At 36.5% G+C, this 21,991-nt stretch overlaps 1 protein-coding gene and 1 long non-coding RNA gene across 2 annotated transcripts; both read right to left on the reverse strand.

Moving 5' to 3' along the window:
• Positions 1 to 8,992: 8,992 nt before the first annotated feature.
• On the reverse strand, positions 8,993 to 10,996 carry LOC18433497 (transcription factor bHLH30). Its single transcript, XM_006843585.4, has 2 exons — positions 10,053 to 10,996; positions 8,993 to 9,708 (listed from the first exon to the last, which is right to left on the reverse strand). The coding sequence occupies exons 1-2, from the start codon at positions 10,272 to 10,274 to the stop codon at positions 9,268 to 9,270; spliced, it is 663 nt and encodes a 220-aa protein (XP_006843648.1). The 5' UTR covers positions 10,275 to 10,996; the 3' UTR covers positions 8,993 to 9,267.
• Positions 10,997 to 20,562: 9,566 nt separating this feature from the next.
• LOC148781089 (uncharacterized) lies at positions 20,563 to 21,654 on the reverse strand. Its single transcript, XR_016061602.1, has 2 exons — positions 21,411 to 21,654; positions 20,563 to 21,306 (listed from the first exon to the last, which is right to left on the reverse strand). It is a non-coding gene; the product is annotated as an uncharacterized LOC148781089 (long non-coding RNA).
• Between the last annotated feature and the right edge of the window lie 337 nt (positions 21,655 to 21,991).

Genomic DNA, 21,991 nt, shown 5'->3' on the forward strand with positions numbered 1-21,991 from the left:
TGTTCTAGCTCCAAATCAAACATGGCTATTAAAACAAGTAATAGCCTTACTGAAGTGTGCTTGACAACTGGAGAGAATATTTTGTTGTAGTCCAGTTCCTCCATCTGAGCGTATTTCATTATAGTTCACTCCCTCCTTTTGAGCGTATTTTATTGTAGTCCACTCCCTCCTTCTGAGCGTAGCCCTTTGCTACGAGCCTAACCTTGAATCTCTCACATTTCTTTTTTGTTGCTGCATCTTTCTTCCGAAAGATCCATTCCTTCCCTTGGGCCTCTTGACAAGCTCTCAAGTCTTGTTCTTTTTCAGAGACTCCATCTCCTCTATCATGGATGTTATCTATTTATCATTTTGTGCATCACTTAGAGCATATTCGAAAGAGTTGATTTCCCCAGTACCAACTGTTAAAGCAAAAGCTACCATGTCCTCAAAGCCGTATCTCACAGCGGCTTTGTGAACACGTTTTTTTCTTCCTTTTGCCAGATTGTAGGGTTCAACATGTGGTTGCGGCTATTCTGGTATGCTGTTAGATGATTCTTCTTTTTTTGGTATATCAAACTTTTCTAGCTCCACCTGGACTGTCGATATTTCTCCATCACTTTCATCTACTTGCACTCTGTTATCTTGCATGTCGATTGACTTCACCATGTGAGATTCATCAAATACAACATCCTTGCTAAGCACAACCTTATGTAAAATAGGATCCAAAAGCTTGAATCCCTTCACTCCCTTTTCATAACCGAGAAAGATGCACTGCTTAGACTTAGAGTCTAATTTGGAACGTTGCTCACTCTACACATGGACATAGGTTAGACATCCGAAGATCCTCAGCATAAAATAATCTATCGGCTTTCCTATCCACACCTCCTCTGAAATTTTCCAATCAATTGCTGTAGATGGTGACCTGTTAATGATGAAACAAGCCATGTTCATTGCTTACGCTCAAAAAAATTTCTTTAGATCTGAATTCAATCTCATATTGCGAATTTTTTCAGAAGGGTCATGTTCATCATCTCAACCACACCATTTTGTTGAAGAGTTTCTGGTGTGGTAAAGTGATATACAATCCAATTTTCTTTATAAAATTCTTGAAAGTTTTTAGACCCTTACTCCTATTCATTATCTGATCTCAAGCATTTCAGTTTCTTTCGTGCCTTCCTTTCTACCTCTGCTTTCCATTGTTTAAACTTCGTGAATGCTTCACTTTTGTGTTTCATAAAGTAGGTATTTCTTGAGTAATCGTCAATGAAGGTAATGAAGTATTATGCCCTACCCTTGGATTTGATTGGTGAAGGCCCCCAGACATCAGTGTGTATATCGTCTAGTATATCCTTGCTAGTATGATTTGCAGCTCTGAATCTAATATTGCACTGTTTACCAAAAACACAATACTTATAGAAATTCAGTTTCCAGGCTCTGACACCCATCGGCAATTTCCTTTTATGAAGTTTTATCGTTCACTCATATACCCTAAACGCATATGTCACAATTTTGTGTCATCTGTGGTGGACTACATCTGTGGTTACAAAACCTCCACCTGTAACTGTATTCCCTATCAACCTGTATAAGTTTTCAGTTATATGACATTTCATGACAACCATAGATCCCTTACTAAATTTGAGGACTCCACATGTTATTGTATATTTGCAACCATTTGAATCAAGGGCCCCCAAGAATATTAAGTTTTTCTTTAATTGTGGGACATGGCTCTCATCTGATAAGATTTATACTATTTCATCAAACATCTTGATTTTGATAGTTCATATTCTAATGGTCTTGTATACCGCATCATTTCCTATTATAATAGACCCACCACTATATGATTTGTAGGTTTCGAACCAGTTTCTATTTGGATATATATGAAAAGAACATTCAAAATCTAAAATCCAAGAATCAGTAAATTGATTATTACCTGAAGATATAGAGAGAAGATCCCCATCATCTATGTCAGAGCTATCAGTCACGCTAGCTTCATCAGATGTTTTTTCTGTTTCTATTCTCTTTATATCCTCATTTCTTTTCGTGCAGTCTCTCTTCATCTGACCTTCCTTTTTGTAGTAATAGCAAATAAACTTGTCATTCTCCTTCGATTTTGACTGACTTTTGCTTCCAGACCTCTTTTGATTTGATTTGCCGCTCTCATTACTCTCTTTGTGTTTTCCAAAGAAACATTCTCCTTGAGATTTAGTCTTTTTCCTTGTCTCATTTGACATAAGAGTAGAAGTGACGTCATCCGTCTCAAGAGTCTATTTTCCATATAGTAGAATCATAACCAGATGATTGTATGATCCTAGAAGCGAAGCCAACAGAAGTACGGCATTGTCTTCATCCTCGATTTCAACCTCAAGGTTTGCTAACTGGCTTAAGATCTGATTGAACTCGCTGAGATATTCAAGCAGATCTATTCCTTCTTCCATCTGAAGAGAATACAACATCTTTCTTTAAGAACAACTTGTTTGTTAGAGATTTCGTCATATACTCTCGAGTTTTGTCAAAACCTCGGAAGCAGTTTTGAGGTCTACCACATAACGCAAGGGGTCATCGGATAGATTCAGACGAATCGTGCGTACCATTTTTTCCTCCATCTCTTGCCACTCTTCATCGTCTATATTTGCTAGTTTCTTCGATTTCTCTAGCAAAGCCTTAGCCAGACCTTGCTGTATCAGAAGATCCTTCATCTTTTGTCGCCAAAAGTGAAGTTGTTCTTTCCATTAAACTTCTCAATGTCATACTTGACGCTTGATCCCTTCCCTGTCATTGTGGTAGCAAACCCCAGAAAACGGAATAACCTGGTAGGCTCTGATACCAATTTGTAGCAAACCCTAAAAGAAATCCACCAAAACAAGAAAGAAGAAACAAACACAAAAGAAAGAAATAACCAACCACAACGTAAAGATATACGTTGTTTGACAGTGTGCCTATGTCCACGGGAGATGAGAGCTTCTTTACTGGCAATGAAGAATAGGGTTAGAATAGCTCTCTTTCTCACGTTTCTCTGTTCTCTCTGATTACAAAGAAAGTTGTGTATTTCCCTTAACAAAAAAAAAACCCCATTGCTACAATATATAGAGTCCCGTACAAATTACCAAAATACCCCATGTTCAAGTTACAAAAATAACCCTAAAAATATCCCATGTTCAAGTTACCAAAAAAACCTCTTCGCTACAATATATAGAGTCCCGTACAAATTATTAAAATAACCAAAAAAAAAAAAAACCCCATCATCTCATTGACTCCACCTTTGGCAGATATATTTCCTCAGAATACAAGATATCAATCCTCAACACAAAGTTCCAGTGCTAATGAAATGTCATCGTCATCATGGTTTTTTTCTAACTATTTGGAATCGGCTACACGAATCCTGATCCGCCATTCTACTTTATCATTACTTCCAACCATGTTCTTTTGGGCCTATCCTTTGTCCTTTTTAGCTTTCTACTTAAACTAACTCGCACATCCTAACAAGTATCATACTAAGTATACCTTGCACATGGCCAACCCATCTAATCTACTTTATCTCGTCCTATTGCCTGTTGGAGCCACACCTAAATTCTATTGCTTATTGTCTTACGTCGCAACATCCTCATCTCAGCTACACTCATCCTATGGGTATTGTTTCTTGACTGCCCAACATTCTATCTCATAAAGCAAAGCTGGTCTCACAGTTGTCCTATAGAACTTGTCCTTCAACTACATTAGTTTGCAGTAATCATATAAAACTCCAGTTATATATCTCCATAATGTTGAACCAGAAATTCAACATTTTTCTCTCTTATTGGAAAGAAATTTGAACACACACAATATCTATCTTTTTCTTTTGAGAAATATATAGGTTAAATTCGCTATTTTGAGCTTGTTTGCCATTAATTCAAATCTCTGATCTCCCTCATCCAAACAAATACATCCACCATAAAGCTGAAGTACGAAGGATACAATTTTTCCATTGTGCTCTCTTTTATTGACAAAGAAATCTTTGAAATTTGCATAGACAAAAAAGTGAAGAGTTGCACAAAGTGTTTTTTTTTTTTTTGTAAAGAGTTGCACCCCAAGATAATTTTTGGGATCTTAAATTTAGGGGATGAAACCTCTTCAAGCCAATGACCAATATAGAAATGCACAAAAAAAAAAAGAAAAAAAAAAAAGAAATCCAAGATAAATTATATATGCCCCAAAAAAATAACCGAAAAAGTTTATATAGAGCCAAGGTTCTAAACAATAAAATTGGAGCCTACATCAAAAATTTTACTAGAAGAGATTGTTTTGATGCCAAAATATCCTCAAATTGATCATCTTGATGTCAAGATGCATGGACATGATAAAAAAATGGATTTCAAGTTTTGGAAATAGTGTATTTTGTAATGCATCTTTGGATCGTCAATTTTCAATATTTTCAAGTTTTCATATATCTATCGATCTATACTATTTGTGAAGCTTTAAACTTTACAAATAAAGATACAAATATTTTTAGCGCTATCACAATGATTTTCAATATTGAAACCACATTTCTCGACACTATTTGAAGGTAAGCTTTAATTTGATTGTTTAGAGCATAAGCTCTATACAACCCGCACCCAAAAATGAATTACCCAGAATCCATATTTTCTACCGTATTCATTTGGTTATTCTTAAGTGGATACCCGGATTTTAGACACTACAAGTAGATTTCAGACTATAAAATAGCATAAAGAAACAATGTAAATAATGAAGTAGGGGCTCGTTCTCTCCACAACCTTGCTTGAGGTGATTCCATATTTGTAACAATGTTTAGTTTTCTTTCGTACCTGAAAAAGTGAACTAATCCTCTCTCTCTCTCTCTCTCACAGTAAGGCACATGTGGACGAGAGAAAGGGAGGGAGATTAAAGTGTATCTTAAAAATCTTTCGAAAAAAGTTGTTTTGATGTTGAAAAACAATCTAATTGATCATCTCGATATTGAGATGTATAAATATGGAAAAAAAAATACTTCAAATTTTAAAAATAATGCATCTTGCAATACATTATCTAGACCATCCATTTTCTAGTTTTTAACATGTTTATAGATATGCTTGATTTGACCCATTTTTTGAGTTTTACCTTATGAAAACCACACCTGGGGTGGGGCAGAGGGGAGAACCAGGCCGGGACCCATACCATCCCCACATCGATTTTGTCTTGATAAATTCCCATCCAAATCGGCAATCTGGATCGAAAGTTAATGGGTTTTAAAACACTGGTCGAGTGCATTTTTTCTTGCTAAAAAAAACAAAAAATAAAAATAATATATTAATTTTTTTTTGAAAATAATTAAAATGAGGCTTAAGACTTATGAGAAGAAAAGTAAAGTCGCACTTCCAATCTCATAAGAAATTTGTAGCCCCATATCAAAGAACCACAAACAAATCATTTCGATCTTGAATGTTATGGAAAAGAAAAAATAAGGATTTCAAAGCATAAAAACAGTGTATCGTGTTTCACATTTTCTAGATTGTTTATTTTCTAGTATCTGCAAACCCACAAGATCTGTACTCTTTTTTTAGCATCAAATTTCACAATCCATGGTGAATTATGAGCCCTCATAGGGATTTACTAGAAGTACATTTTCCGGTAAGGTTTTAAAACAAGGCTTTCTTTATTTTTCCATAAAGCCTAAGCATTATAGAAACTGTATCCAATAAAATTTGCGACTCTAATAAGGATGAAATTTCTATAAGACCTAGGTTTTATGAAAACAAAATAAAGCCCCACCTCAAATCCCCACCTAGAAAGCATTTTTGGCAATTGCAATCTCCATGATGGATGTAAATCAATTTTCAACACCGACACCGACAATAAAATTTGAAATTAAAAAATGTTACCGATCTTATGGATCTATGAACACTTATTTTTTTGGGAAAAATAAACGATCTAGATAATTTGTTACGATATACACAATTTTAAGAACCTAAATTCCTAATTTTTTCTTACAACTAATATGTTCAAGATGAGATGATCGATGTAAAAGTGTTCCAATACTTGAATTGTAATTTTCAATGAATTATAAGGTGAGGCTTTACTTAGTTTGATATGGCTGCAGCCCTATCAAACCATTTTACATGCAGTAATCCACATCATCTATGTTACCTATATTTCTATGCGCAATGAATTACGACTAGATGGTGTGGGATTAAAATAACACAATGTAACGTGGGTCATGCTTAATTGGATTTGTATGTGAAAAATCGTTGCTTTCAAGAAGGAAAAAGGTTATACAAGGTTGCAACCCTATAATGTAGTGCACGGATGCACCTCAAAAATCCATTGGAAAAGGTAGTTTTAATGTTAAAAAACCTTTGATTGATCATACCAATATCGAGATGTTTGACCATGAAAAATAAAAAGATTTTAAGTATAAAAAATAGTGCATTTTACAACATATTATCTACACCGTCCATTTTCAAGATTTTCATATGTTTATAGATCTACTTGATTTTAACTATTTTTTAAATTTAAAATTTTATAATTACATATAAAAATAGATTTTGAGATAATACTAAGAACATTTTATATCAAAATTATATACCACGATACAATTTGAAGGCGCACCATACCTTTACAGCTACAGACGCATCTGTATGCAAACTGTACCCTTTGAAGAATATATCTTTAAAGGGAAAGTATAGAATGAGACCATTTACCTTTGATACAAAGTGGTCACAATAAACATGACCATTGGATGTGAAATTGAGTGGCTGCAATTATTCCATTGACCATGCTCAAACTTCAAAATTTTTTTTTTCTAACATTGTGACACAATCCAAGTTATCATATTTCACATCAAATGGTTGTAAAGAATTGTGACCACCTTGTATCAAAGGTAAATGGTCTCATTGTATATAATCCCATCTTTAAATTAGTGACTCTTAGAAAAACAAAGTACCCGACAAAGTGATGTCATTGTTTGGTCGAGAGTTTTCTTACCTTCAATTAGTTAAGAGTAGTGTTTTAAAACCCGGATCGGAGGGGTGAACCGGCCATCCAAAAATCTAGTTCCCTGGATTGTCATGTTCCATGATGGAAACTGGCGATTCCTATTTGCTTTTCATATAAGAGGCCACAATTTGTTGGATGTGAAATCAAGTGATTGGAAATGTGTCATTGATTTGGTACAAAGTCCAAAATGAAATTCTCGAATGCTTTAATACCTTTCAATATATTAGATTTCACATTCAATGGCTAAAAATAATCATGATCTCCTTGTAACAAAAGTAAATAGTCTCTCTTAATATACAATCCCAAATTAATAAGTGTTGAATACAGACCATATGATATCCCAATCTCATGAGCACGCCATGTAACTCCCAAAATTTATTCATGTTGGTATAAATGGACAAAAGGGAAAAGGAAGCAATAATCAATAAGCCATGTATAAAAATGTTGCCATAAATATTACATTTGGAACCCAAATCACAAGCTACATGTTATGTTCGTGCAATTTGTTCGTAGGTTGATTAGGTTGGGCCTGTTTTGGCCAGGCCCTTTTTTGGCCAATTTTGTTGGGCAAAATATGCAAAGCATTATCATGAGAGTCATAGCCTTCAGAAGTTGTGGCCCTAATTCAAAAGTGAAATGTTTTAGACATAGAATTATCTATGTTGTCAACTCCAAATAGTTGGAAAAAAACTCTGATGATGATGAGATATAATTATCTATTTCAAAAACAAAATTATTAGTTCATAACCAGAAATTTATTTTGATTAAGAGTAGTTTTAACTAAAATTTAAGATCCATAATATGTTAGGAAAAAAAGAGGGCATGAGGGTTCTTTTTCCATGGTCCTATGCAAGTGCCCTTCGTTTGAAAAAACAAATGATTTTGATCGGGAATTGCCGATTAAGATAAGGAATCAATGGAAAATGACCTGGTCCCCTATCAGAACAAAAAATCGGCCCAATTCCCTAGGAATCTTCGGTTTTCATCATGGAACAGGACAATCCAAGGAACTAAATTTTTGGATGGATGGCCAGTTCACCCAACTGATTCGGGTTTTAAAACACTATTCTCAATTGAAGGTCCGAAAACTCTCGACCAAATAGGACATGACTTTTGTTTCTTACTTTGTTTTTCTACGAATCACTAATTTAAATTTAAAGATAGATGTTTTTTTGAAGGGAAATGTTTCTACGTGACCCTAACAACATACAAATTACATGCAACCCTACTTCTTAGCCGTTCGATCTGAATCAAACGGCTATCATTGTTCATACCATAATGTCACGGCTACGATTGTTCATACCATAATGTCACGTCAAACACTATTTTATTTTTCATTTTTTTCTACTCAACATTTTTTTTATGAAATTTTGGTTGTTCCATCAGAAAAATAGAGTGAACATGGAAAAAATAAAATAAAAATATTTTATATTAAAAATAAATGACAAAATGCCTCTGTAATTTTCAAGGGTATTCTGGTATTTTTTTTATCACCAGAAATATTTTTTTAATATTTTTTTCATGTGCACCTTTGTTAGATCTACGCATGCTCCAAAATTTGCTTCAAAATTATTTGTAGAATAAAAATAAAAAATATAACACTATGAGCCATCTGATCATATCTGATGGTTAAATGCTAGCTTGTGACATTGTGACTCAAGCCATCACAACCAGCTATTCAAATCTAATGGCTGAGGCCAGTGTGGTATATATTATATATGTGGGTGATCTAATGGTTGAAGCCATAATGATATATATTATATATGTGGGTGGGGTCACATAGAAAGTCCTCCCTTTCTTGAAAGTAATTTTCATTAAAATCCGGGGATTGCATGAATAGCAAGAAGTTGAGTTTCCTATATTTTGGTAGCACCCCTCGAGCCGTCTGATGCCGAGAACTGTCGGTCGATGTGTTTATTTTCTCTGCTCAAATTCCATTAAAAAAATTTGTAAAATTTCAAACAGAGGAACGACTCCGCTCCCCACTGTCCCTTGTCGACATTGGACGATTGGGGCGATGTTAGCACACTGTAAGAAATCCAAGTGCTAGCATGAACGGTTTTCCCTTAAAAATGACAATAGTTCACAAAAAGAGAAAGTCCACGACACGTAACCTGTTTACTGTATAAGGTCCGCACTATGGTATCAGCTGTTGATTCTTAACAACTTTCATGGAGATTAATCATACCCACGTGACACATAACAATGAGAAGATAGTATAATCTCCATCATCCGTTGTCGAGAATCGACGATGGATACCCGAGCTCTGAACCATACACATACATGGGCTGTGTCTTGTAGCAAATAATTGAGGGAGGAGAGCTAGAACAGGCCATGAACAAAGCTTAGAATCCTCTTTTGCCTCTTGTTGCAGGCATCCAATGTGGATTCACCATTGCTGCCCCTTATCAGAACAGCCCTCAAAGCTTCCTGAATTGTGGTAACACTAACCCTCTCTCTAGCCATGAATATGAAGTCATTTCTCACTCTACCACCTAAGGTGGAGATGTTGGCCTTGACAGTCCTTAGCCTTAAGCTCTGGAGTGCTCGGATTAGATCGGCCACGAGTTGGGGTCGATCTTCGCAGCAAAAAGAGGCCTTGATGAGAGGGAAAGCACTGTTGGGGGATCCTGAATTGCACAATTCGACTCTCAATTCGTCGGTGTCAGTTGGGCAAGAGAGGTCCTTGCTGATTTCTGATGCCTTCCTCTTCAGCTCCTTCAGGCTGTCGACCACTTCTCTGAGCAGCGAGGCCTTGTCCATCTGCAATTGCACTGAAAGCTCAATTCCAGTTGTCTCTGAATATTGGTTCCTTCCTTTGTGTTTCTCTTTTTACAATTTTGGGTTCCTAACCGATCTCTCTTTAAATGATTTGATTCTGAACATTTTTTTATCAAATCGAGTTTTTCATATAATGTGAAGACCAAAATTGAGTTTACAGATGATGTGCTTTCTTTGATGCAAATCAGTGGTATATTTAAATCAATGAAATGTCTCAATCTTTCTAAAGAAATATTAAACAAAAATCTCTATTCTTAATGCTGAAATATGAGGAAAGCAGATGTATGAGAGAGAGAGAGAGAGAGAGAGAGAGAGAGAGAGAGTACCTTGCTGGTGCATGGGAGGAGCTGCCGGAGAGTGGAGAGGTGCCCATTGATTCTCTCTCTGCGTCTCCTTTCCGCCTCGCTGTGGCTCTTCTGTGAGGCTACCGCTTGAGCATCATCGGAAGGGGTTTTCGTCCCAAGTGCCCGTGGAGATGGAACAGGCCCTCTCTGCAACGATGGAGAGATAAAAGCAGGTGAGTGAGAGCCATCTGCCTGTTGATGCATTTCTCTCTGTGTTTGAATCCTTGGTCCTCTGTATTAAAGCTCTCAAACCAGGTAATAATGGCAGAAATGACCCTGTTGAGGATAATTGTAGAGGACACAGAGAGCAAATGAATGAAAAGGTTGCTTGGGTCTCTTTCTCTTCAGCTGCTAAATAGTTGTGTGCAACAGCAATTCACTGCTCTGTAAAAAGTAAATCTCTCTCTCTCTATCTCTCATAACTTTTTGAGATGGGAAACGAGTGGAAGGAGAAATCTGAATTGGCTGATCCTGTCTGAGGTTTCCCTGAATGGACGCTGAGGTTTTAGGGAACAATGGATTTGCAAAGAGAACAGTTTGGTTTGGCCCACCCACAGAGAGAGAGAGAGAGAGAGAGAGAGAGAGAGAGAGAGTATTTTCAAGTTGGTTGCCTGAGTGAGAGAGAGAGAGAGAGAGAGAGAGAGAGAGAGCACTTTCAGGTTGTCGCATGAGAGAGATGTTTTAAAATGATATAATTATAGATACCCCAAATTATCTTTCTAGATATCTTAACCAATGTGTTTTTTTTCTCACACCGTAAATCCTAACTTTTTTTTTTTTTTTCTATTTATCCTCACTTAAGAGATCAATAAGTTTAAAACGAAAATGCCTTTATCTCTCTCACTCTACAAACTAAAATTTGAGGTACGTTATCTTTTTAAACTCTCTTTCTCTCTACATGCCATCTCTCTTTCTCTTTTTATTTGCTCTCTCTCAGTTTCTCTCTCTATTTATACCCTCTCTTGCTCTTTCTCTCACTCTCTCCGCACGCAAAATATTAGATATCATATCACCTTAGAGAGAAAGGTTTCTTTGGACAAATACACGGTCCGACACTAGGTGTTGGACCACAAAAAAATTTCGATCCAGCATTTAACGTGCCAGACCACTTTAAAGGAACAAAAGATAAAAGTTTTACGGTCTTAGTGCAAAAAAACATTTGGTCCGACATCCAACGTGTTAAACGGCCTTAGAGTGACAAAAGGGAAGGTAGACAGAAAAAGTTAAGAGAGGGCAAGTAGAGAGAAAGAAAGAGAGAGAAGGCTAGAGAAGGCTGGGCGAGAGAGAGAGAGGAGAGAGATGGCATATAAAGAGAGTAGAGAGAGAATGAAAGTTTAAAAAACTGTGTAGGGAGAGGGTAAGAGCGTTTTTATCTTAAACTTTAACTTGAGGTAAATAAAATGAAAAAATCAGTGTTAAGGTTTTGGGTGTGAGAAAAAAAGTAGTGGACGGTAAGATGACTATAAAGTTGATTTTGGGAATATTTATTATTTTTCCTTTTAAAATTTGATGACACGTGCTTAATAGCCGAGATAAATTGTCAACCGTTACTTGAAGAAGCTAACGAAGTAGTGTAGTGTCCCGCAGGAGTGTTCTATACATATACTCCCATACTCCCTCGGAGAGAAAACCTACTTGGGAGCAGGGGCGGGAGTTTATTCGAACCCGACTCGGGACCAATGGGATAGACATGACATGGGTCTGGGTTTGGGACCGACTTTTGGACCCAATGGGCCGGGTGCGGGTAAGGCTCAGAATGGGTCAGATCGTCTATCGGGCCCGATCGTATCCAAAAAATTATTTTATATCTACAAAATAAGATATAATAAAATTATATCCGGATCCGATGAATATTTACAACTCATTCCATCATTAACTTTTGCCATTTGAAGGGTTGTGAATTGTATATTAACTTATATCATAACAAAAACTATTATAAAACATAACTTTTTTTAAAAAAAAAAAACCACACAATTAGTAAATCTACAATTTACAACACATCATATCATTAACTTTTGTAATTTGAAGGGTGGTGAATTGTAGATTGTTATTATATTTATATATTTTAAGGTTAATATATAAAGGTTACATATAATTATATAAGGGAAAATTTCGTATAGAACCCTAATTCCTCATATTATTTCATGGTAGATCTCTTTCCTTTTTTCTTTCAAACGGCATAAGGAAACTCTTAAAGATTTTACCATACACCCTCATCTCTTATCTCTCTTTTTTATTGACTTTTGATCATAAAAATTAACCCCAAAAAATCTTTTTATATCATTTCAACCCAATAACGTTTTTAATGGGTGGAAAGAAAAAAAGATGGTTAAAAAAGTTTTGGGTTGAAATAGTATAAAAAGATTTGTTGGGGCTAATTTTTACGGTCAAAAGTCAATAAAAGACGGAGATAAGAGATGAGCTGGTGCGGTGAAATCTTTAGGGGTTTTTTTATGTCATTTGAAAGAAAAACAGAATGAGGGTCTACCATGAAATAATATGAGGAATTAGGGTTCTACATGAAATTATTTGTTTATACAAACATATATTTTTTATATTTTTATATTTTTTCTTTGATAATTTGCTTATTAGTTTTAAAATGAGAAAATTGATGAAATATTGCCCAAATCTTCTTATTATGTATTTATATGTTTTTTGTAATTCTTAGTATTTTTTGGTAATTTATAGGCACACATTTTTTGTGTAATTTTGAAATTTTTAGTTTTTTTTTTTAGAAAAACATCTCTATACTTTCTATTTTTAAGTTTCATTTCACAATCGATCCAAGGTTTTAAAAGATATCTTGAGGCATAAAAATTGTGGATTTTATTTCTTCTAACCCCCAAACGTATTTTAAACATGTTTTTCTAGGCCAAACAAAACTAAAAAGACATGCCTTTTCTAAAAGCCAGCATCCCAAACTTCTAGAGATAGAGAGCTTCATGGAGGTGAGAGGTTATCGGAGAGAGAGAGAGAGAGAGAGAGAGAGAGGTGTTTTGAGAACACGGGAGGAGAGAGAGAGTGAGAGACACAAGAAGAAAGAAAAAAAGAGAAGTTTGGGGTATATAAGTGAAGAAAGAGAAATGATTGGGTTTAGAAAGAGCATGTTTTTCTCACATTTGTTTAGGTTAAAAAATAAATATAAAGATGTCAGGGGGTTAGAAGATATCTTTTGAAACCTTGGGTTTATCAAGATATGAAATCTAAAAATATGGGATATGGAGATGTTTTCCTTCTTTTTTTTTCTATGTATAATCTGTCGTGTCCAGATCCGAGTACAAGTCCTCCAAATAAATTTTGGGTTTGGGTCTAATTTTGGGTCCAGATATTTTGGACCTGATCGGGTTGGGTATGGGTATGGGTCCCATGTATGGATTTTTGGATCCGAATGGACTTGGACCCTATCCAACCCATTCCCAGCCCTACTTGGGAGGACATTTTTAAATCTAAAATTTTAGAAACCACCTCAAAATCACTAGATAAATTATTTCTAGAAGAGAAAATTTGAGTTTGAAGTTTCCTAATGTGCAGATCTTACCTTCAAAAAATTGGACAGTCATTTTTTGAAGACCTTTTTCTTTTTAAGTTCATGAATAGTGCGATTTAGAATTTTTCTTTGTTGAGTTAGTCTAGGTTGAATAAGTATATCCCAAAATTTGGGATCAGAAAATTTCTGCTAGACTGGATTTATAGATAATATGCTACAACAAAAGTACAAGAAATTAGATAGGGACCCGAAAACAAATTCGAAACTATGGCATGGTTCATGCTTTTCCAAGTATTATAATCGATCTACTTCTTATTTTGCCCCCGGCTTGAAGTTGGCAGGATGTTCTTTTTTTTTTTTTCATAATTTTTGTGACCTCTAGGGCATCATTATACCCTAGAAATCGAACTACCCATATCTTGGACTTGGCCCAAGTATGGACATCGTTGTTGTTGACATCAAACCACTACCTATGTTATAATTTGTTTTTAGCATATGGAGTGGTTTGATGTCAACAATATTGAACTGGCCTATATATGGCTTGGTTGATACGTAGATCGCTTCAGTGTTTTTAATGTCGAAGTGCCCAAATATAGGGCTGTTTTATTTTTAGGGTATTGCTCAGCCCTTAGATGTTCGAAAAGATATAGGGAATTATAACCTCATTTGACGATATGGCTTTTAATGGAGTAGAATAGAGAATCAGGATTCATATAAATGACCCCAATTAATTGGAAAAATGCTAAAATGATGATGATGATGTACAGCCTTTAGATGTAAAAAAAAAAAAAAAGTTGATGTCAAAATTTACCCTTCGATGTTGTAAACATCGAATTGGGGACAAAATCAAAATAAAAATATCAAAAAATAATTTTAATGTAAAATTACCAATGAGGGAGATAAACCAGACTAGAAGCATTTCTCACAAGGAAAAATTGAGAAGTATATAAAGATCTCTCTCTACTTTCATAATTAATAAATAGAAAAAATATCTCTATACCCATTATTTTTAAGTTTCATAGCTCAATAGACTAAAAAATTAAAAAGATATCTTGTAGAATAGAAATCTTAACTTTTATATCTTCAAACCCCTACACTAATTTTACCCACTTTATTTATTTTCTTTTAACCCAAACAATTTGTTTAAATACAGCTCTTTGTAAACCACATCCTTTCTCTTTCTTCACATGATATTCTTTATTTCTCTCTTTTCCTCTTTTCATAGTGACTCTCCCCAATCCCTTTTCTCTTTCTCTCACTGTATTACCCATCTCTCTCTCCATAATGGCTCTCCTTGATTTCTCTCTTTTTTTCTCTCTCATATCCTAGTTTCACTCTCTCTCCATAGTGACTCTCTCTAATTCCTCTCTCTTTTTCTCTCTTCACCATGACTCTTCCTAATTTTTTTCTCTCCACCATGACTCTCCCTAATTTTTCTCTCTCTACCTTCTCTCTCCATGAATCTCTGCAATTCCAATTTCTCCCTCTTCATCCATCTCTCTCCCCAAACCTATATTTTGCAACTGTGAAGTAGTCATCCCAATACTCAAATAAATCTCCCTTAACCATCTGAAGTGCTTTACATGCATGCTTATGTGACAGGATGTAATACAGTCATATAAATCTTTCTTAACCATCTGACATTTGAAGGGCTTTACATGCATAGCAGGATGTAATATTCATATAAATCTCTCTTAACCATCTGAAGGGCTTTACATGCATGCTTACACGATAGGATATAATACGGATGAAGAGAGAGAGTTGGGATGAAAAGAGACCCCATACTCATATAAATCTCTCTTAACCATTTGAAAGGGCTTTACATGCATATAAACATGTCAGGCATGTAATACGGATGCAGACAGAGAGACAGATCACATGTAATACAGATGAAGAGAGAGACGGATGAAGAGAGAGTTGGGGTAATATGGAGAGAGAAGGGGTTTGGGGAGAGTTACGGTGGAGAGAGAAAGAGAAATTAAGATGAGAGAGAAGGAAGGCATGGAGGGGGATAGAAAATGTGGGAATCACGATGAGAGAGAGAGAGTGGAATTGGGGAGATTCATAGAGATAGAGGGTGGAAAGAAAAAAATTAGGGAGAGTCATAGTAGAGAGAGAAAATAAGAGAGATATTAAAGAGAGTCACTATGGAAGGAGAGAGAGAGTAGGATATGAGAGAAAAAGAGAGAAGAATTAGGAGTCACTATGGGGAGAGAGGGAGAGAGAGAGAGATTAGGACGTGAGAAAAAAAGGGTCGGGAAGAGTCACCGTGGAAACAGAAGGAGAGAAAAATAAAGAGAATATCATGTGAAGAGAGAGAAATGATATGATTTAAAGAGAGCTGACTTTAAACAAATTGTTTGGGTGGGTAAAATTAATCTAGGGGGTTAGAAGATATAAAAGTTAAGATTTCTATGCTACAAGATATCATTTGAATTCTTGGAGCTATTGAGATATGAAACTTAAAATAAAGGGTATGGAGATATTTTCCCTAATAAATATACTTTAGTTGCCGACACCGAATTAATCGGTCCCACTTAGTCTCGCTCACTCCCTCTCTCTCCGTAGTTAATATTGGGAAACCACTAAGAATTATTTTTGAAAAGAAAAAAAATTTGAATATAAGGTTTTTTAATACTTCGATTTCACTCTCCAAAAATTGGATGGTCTTTAGTTTTCCAATACTTCGTCCTCACTCTCCAAAATTTGGATGTCGGTTCAATCTTGAGACATTATTTTTTTAAGCATATAGAGAGCCCAATTTGGAAATAGGTTTTACTTAGGCTAGTCAACAGCTTGAAGAGTTTACATCCCAACAATACGGGGGTTCTTCAAATTACTCCTAAAGTGAGTTGTAATACCCGAGAGCAATTGGACATGGGTGGTGCAAACATAGTACATCACTTGTTAAGCGATGTGAGTTAGTTAAAATGGAAGACTCAAAAAGAGTAAAGGTAGGCACAAAAGGACATAGTTGGAAGTAATCCAAAAGGATATGGGGACTTATGACGTCACTGAGGGTGTGGCCCTTAATAAAGCAAAACGATGAACCAGGATTTCTGTACCCATCCCCAATTAATTGAAAAATAATTATTATGATGATGATAATTATGACTCCGATCGAAACATGAAATGTTTCGTCGTCAATAAATTTCCTTTCTTCCCCACAACTCAATGGATTTCCTTTTGTCCTACTTTCAAATTGCCCCTCCTCCCAAGAAGATTTCCGGTTGATGGGTGGATAAGTTGAAGCATTTGAGTGGCTCTCTTCAGCCATTAATCCAAAAGAGTACCGGACGACTTATCTTTATACCAAACAGAGAAGGTACCAAGTTAAAAGCAATCACTCACGCTCACACACTCACTCAAGCAATCACTCACGCTCACACACTCACTCAATCTCTCTTTCTCTCTTTCTCTTGATCTTATCAGCTAAGGTGTCATGAATGTAAAGGCTATCTACTATCGCAATAATCTTATCACTCTAGGTAAATGTCATTTATCATCATCATCATTTTTTTCTAATTAATTGGGGTCGGCTACATGAATTTTGGTCCGTCATTCTGCATGTAAAATTCATATATAATCTTATTCAAAATTATATACAATGAGATCATTTAGCTTTGATACAAGATGGTGATAATTTCTTACAACCATTTGATGTGAAATTTGATGTGTCACAAAGTTCAAGTAAATTTATTTGAAGTTTGAGCTTGGTCAATGGAATAATTGCAGCCACGCAATTTCACATCCAATGATCAAAATTAATGTGACCACTTTGTATGAAAGATATATAGTCTCATTCTATACTTTCCCCTCATTTGGTCAGAGCATCTTGCCTTAAAACCTCCAAATTCATGCATTTTACCAAACAAAAGAATGTAGTCTTTGGATGTTTGGAAAATTATAAGGCTTCATAATGGTTGTGGTTGAAGCCAACCTCCTAATTCATGCATCTATTTATCTATAGACAATAGTACCTTAGTTTTTGTTTTTTGGAAGAGCATGTATACTGTGGTCCCCAGGGACCTCACTGTGTCCTTAGTACTTATACTCTCCCTATGGTAGAAGACCTGCTTAGGAGTATTTTTCCCTATCAAAGATCCTGGAGTCTACTTTAAATACCCAGATGATTATAGTCACCAGATTATGATTTTGGGTACTCAAGCACTTGGATCTGACCTTCCAAAATTCAAAGTTCTTCATTTTATCTTAGGACCTTACTTTTTTCAACCACATGTAGAAAGATGCATGAATTTTTATTAGAGCTTGCAATGGGCCAAGCGGCCTAGCCTGCCTGGCCCTAAAAACTAGGGCTTGGGCTGCAAAATATGGTCCGAGGGTCTGGCCAAAGCAAGAATACCATGTTCTGAAGGCCAAGCCTGGCCAAGGCACGGCATGCTTGGCCCTACCCAGCCCAGCTCACTTTCTATTTATTATTTCAGTCTACTAGACCCGGCCCCGCTCAGACATGGTTAGGACCGAGTGTGGGCCTAGGCGGCCCAGGCCACCAAGGTTGGCCGACCTGTTGCAAGCCTTAATTTTTTAATGAGATTGGTCCAAGGCGTTATATCCCATAAATTTATGGTCCTAGGAAACCCTACCCAAGGGAGCATGTACCTGCGGGGGCATGTTAAATTTTTGCATTTGGGAAATTTGTATAGGCTCATAGATGCTTGAGGATGAGTTGCAATCCTATTTGATTTCTTCAAAACCAGCATGGAAGCGACAAGATAATGTGCTACGGCCCCTAAACCCTATCTCATGAAACACCACTGTTTGGTCGTCCATTTGTGGCCAGAAGTTTGTTACCTAACATCAAATTAAATGAAAGTGGAAACTGACAAAACCATGGTCTTTTTCACTCTGATTGCTGATATGACATGGAACCAACCCATAACCCTATTTCACCATTACTTCAACTTGGTCCTCCTTTCACTTATGGGCCTTATGTGCTTCCTATTTGTAATCCATGTCAGATATTTTCTTGGGCATTTTTAGTTACACCAATGTTTTGCTATACATGGGTGGAAATCCTGCTATATGTGGTTCTATGCTATTTTCACACATGTTTTGGGTGGAAATAGCAAAAAAACGGATCCACATTCCAGTTCTCCTTCCATTTATTGTTTTGCTATACAGTTTGAGGAACCTTGCTATGGTGGCCACCACTTACCTTGTCATGAGAAATGTTTCCGCATGTGGGATGGCGCAGATTGCGTTGTCCACCTATCTAACGGTGAGCGTGGTGCTATTGCATTGTACCGATGGTGCGAATCATGCTCTCCGAGGCGTATCCAACACTAATGCATTGCCTCATGGTGAGTGGATCCCCCCTTGTAAAGCAACCTCACTGTTTGGGCCCGAGGAAAACTGATATTTGTAGATTTTCAAATTATATAGTTTTGAAAATTCCTCACTTGGATTCCTGTTTCTAGAATTAAGACTTTTTTTAAAAAAAAAGTCTGTATGTCTCCTAAGAGACAGAATTAAGACAACTTCTTTGTGAACTTTCTTCATTAAGTTTTCTTCCAAATATCCTGTCCTCATGTTTTGTGATATATATGGTCATCTAGTATTTTGCTATAGAATACTTCCCAGTACAGGATAGAATGGCGCATCAAAAAGGGTATGAATGCATCATATACAATACAAGAGGTTTTTAGCTCATATCTACAAGACCTATTCTCTATAATGTTCCAAACTTGAATCAAACTCTAATAAGCATCTTGCTCTTAATGGTCAAACAAATCAAATTGGGGTCGGCTACACGAATCATGGTCTGTCATTCTATAAATAAAAACCATTTACAATCTCAGTAATCTTATCAAGCGTTGTGGCCAGAGCAACTTGTTGTCAAACCTCCAAATTCATGCATCTTACCGTGCGAAAGAATGTAGTCTTCGGATTTTTGGAAAAATATAAGGCCTCATAATGGTTGAGGTTGAAGCCAATCTCCTAATTCATGGGGAGTTACCATGCGGACTGCAGCCAATCTCCTAATTCATGGAGAGTTACCATGCAGACATGATAACCGCATCCTTTAGCCATAGACAATAATACCATAGTTTTTGCTTTTTGGACAGTGAAGCTGGGGAGTTTACATCCGCACACTAACCGCGTCCTTTATCCATTGACAATAATGCCATAGTTTTTTATTTTTGGAAGAGTATGTATAATGTGGCCCCAGGGATCTCAGTGTGTAATTAGTACTTATGCTCCCTACGGTAGAAGAGGAGTATTTTTTCCTATAAAAAATCTTGGAATCTACTTTAAATACTCAAATGATTATGGTCAAAAGATTATGATTTTGGGTCCTCAAGCGCTTAGATCTGACCTTCCAAAATTGGAGGATCGTCATTTAATCTTGGGACCTGATTTTTTTAAAGCACATGTAAAAGATGCATGAATTTTTGTTAGGGCTAGCCTGTCCGGCCCTAAAAAACCTGGGGCTTGAGTTGCAAAATATGGCCTGAGGGTCTGGCCAAGGCAGGACTACCATGGTCTGAAGGCCAAACCTGGGCCAAGGCATGACATGCTTGGCCCTGCCGAGCCCAGCCCAGCCCAGCTCCCTTTCTTTTTATTATTTGAGTGTACTAGGCCCGGTCCCACTCAAACAAGGTAGGGACCCGGCACAAACAAGCTTGGACAGTGCAGATTGCGTTCTCCACCTAACTAACGGTGAACGCGGTGCAATGCATTTGGGTACAGTCTGATGGTGCGAATCACGCACTCTGACACGAATCCAACGCTAATGCATATCCTCATGGTGAGTGGATCCCCCTTGTAAAGCAACCTCACCATTTGGGTCCGAGGAAAACTGATATTTGTAGATTTTCAAATTCTATGGTTTTGAAAATTCATTACTTGGATTTCTGTTTCTAGAACTTTAAGACAACTACTTTTTTGTGAACATTCTTCATTAAGTTTTCTTCCAAATACCTTGTCCTCAGGTTATGTGATATATGGTCATCTGGTATTTGGCTATAGAATATTTCCAAGTACAGGAATTGAATGACTCATCAAAAAGGGTATGAATGCATCAATACAAGCGCTTTTAAGCTCATATCTACGCCATCGATTCATTGTAGTTTCCCAATCTTGAATCAAACTCCAAGGAAGTATCCTGCTCTTAATGGTCAAACAAATCAATCCTGAATCATGCTTTGAGAAGGTTTTTCAGACTTGGGTGACTGTAGGAACCAATCCTGCCTATTCATGTAGCATCATAACACAGAAGGATTGGGTATGGAAATCGGCCATATCGAACTCCATTCCCAAAATAAGTTGCAAATCATCCATTGGAATGAGTAAGAGGCTAGTGGAGCCTATCCATTTTTGCTCCATTCAAATGACTTGCTGTGGTTTTTCTTCTATCCTCCCAACTTTTTCCTAGCAATAGGGCAGCGCATCTGAACTTAAAGAAGTCTCACTCTTTCCTCACACATTGGTAGGTCTTTGGTCTTTGTCTGCAGCATGTCGAAGACCCCATGGCTTCGGCGCTCATGGTCAATCATGTTTCAGATATATCCATAAAGAAGAACAGTATATTCTTTCAGCATTTTCGCTGTGCCGAGCTCAAGGGTAGTGAAATGGCACACATGACAGAATTGATACCCTATAATTAGTCTAGAGAATTTTCCATACTAAATGCTATGCATTTCCAGATGAAATTGGAACTTACAGTTCCTTCTTAAGGTCTTCCTGAGTTTGGTTGGTGCAAAGCTATCCATGATATCACCATTCCTCCTAAACCATGAGAACATGGCAATGGCATTAGTGGCAAGAGATACATGGGGCGGTGTATAACAAGGATTCATCTTTATGAGATCAAGTTAGCTTGAAATACTAACCCATCCACCGAAACATAGTCTATAGCTCATTGAAATTTGTCAAACCACTGATGCTTCAAAGTTAAAGGAGTCCGTCGCTATTGCATTCTCCAATGGAACAAGGGCTTTGTGCTCAATCTGTCTCCCAAATTCTTGGTCTGCTAAGCAATTGGGTCTTGGGTTCCTTGGTCTCTTTACACCATAAGCGGGAAGAGTTGAGAATGGGGTCAGAGCCACAGTGGTAGTACCACCTGAACCCCGATTAAAGTCACGGCCTCCATTCTCTAACATTTTAAAAAAAACAAAATAACAAAAAAGAATTTACCCTTTCCAAAATAAAGGGCTTGTGTTCCCACTGATCTACCCAAAAAAAAAAAAGAAAGAAAAGTGGAGACAGTAATGATGAGTAAAAAAAAAAAAAAGAAAGAAAAGTGGAGACAGTAATGATGAGTAAAAAAAAAAAAGAAAGAAAAGTGGAGACAGTAATGATGAGTAAGGTTGATAACTACAACATCTCAACCAGATACGTGAGATATTAACCTGGACGTTAATATACATAAATAAAGCCAGTTTTAACACAACAAGCCGAGTCAAGTATGAGT

Source organism: Amborella trichopoda, chromosome 8 (genome assembly GCF_054954075.1).
Source record: "Amborella trichopoda isolate Santa Cruz 75 chromosome 8, AtrichopodaSantaCruz75HAP2 v2.0, whole genome shotgun sequence".
Taxonomy (NCBI): Eukaryota; Viridiplantae; Streptophyta; class Magnoliopsida; order Amborellales; family Amborellaceae; genus Amborella; species Amborella trichopoda.

Coding starts and splice junctions, on each gene's coding strand:
- LOC18433497 (XM_006843585.4), bottom strand. CDS start 10,274: ATGCATCAACAGGCAGATGGCTCTCACTCACCTGCTTTTATCTCTCCA. Junction 9,709..10,052: donor TCCTCCCATGCACCAGCAAG/GTACTCTCTCTC, acceptor GTGCAATTGCAG/ATGGACAAGGCCTCGCTGCT.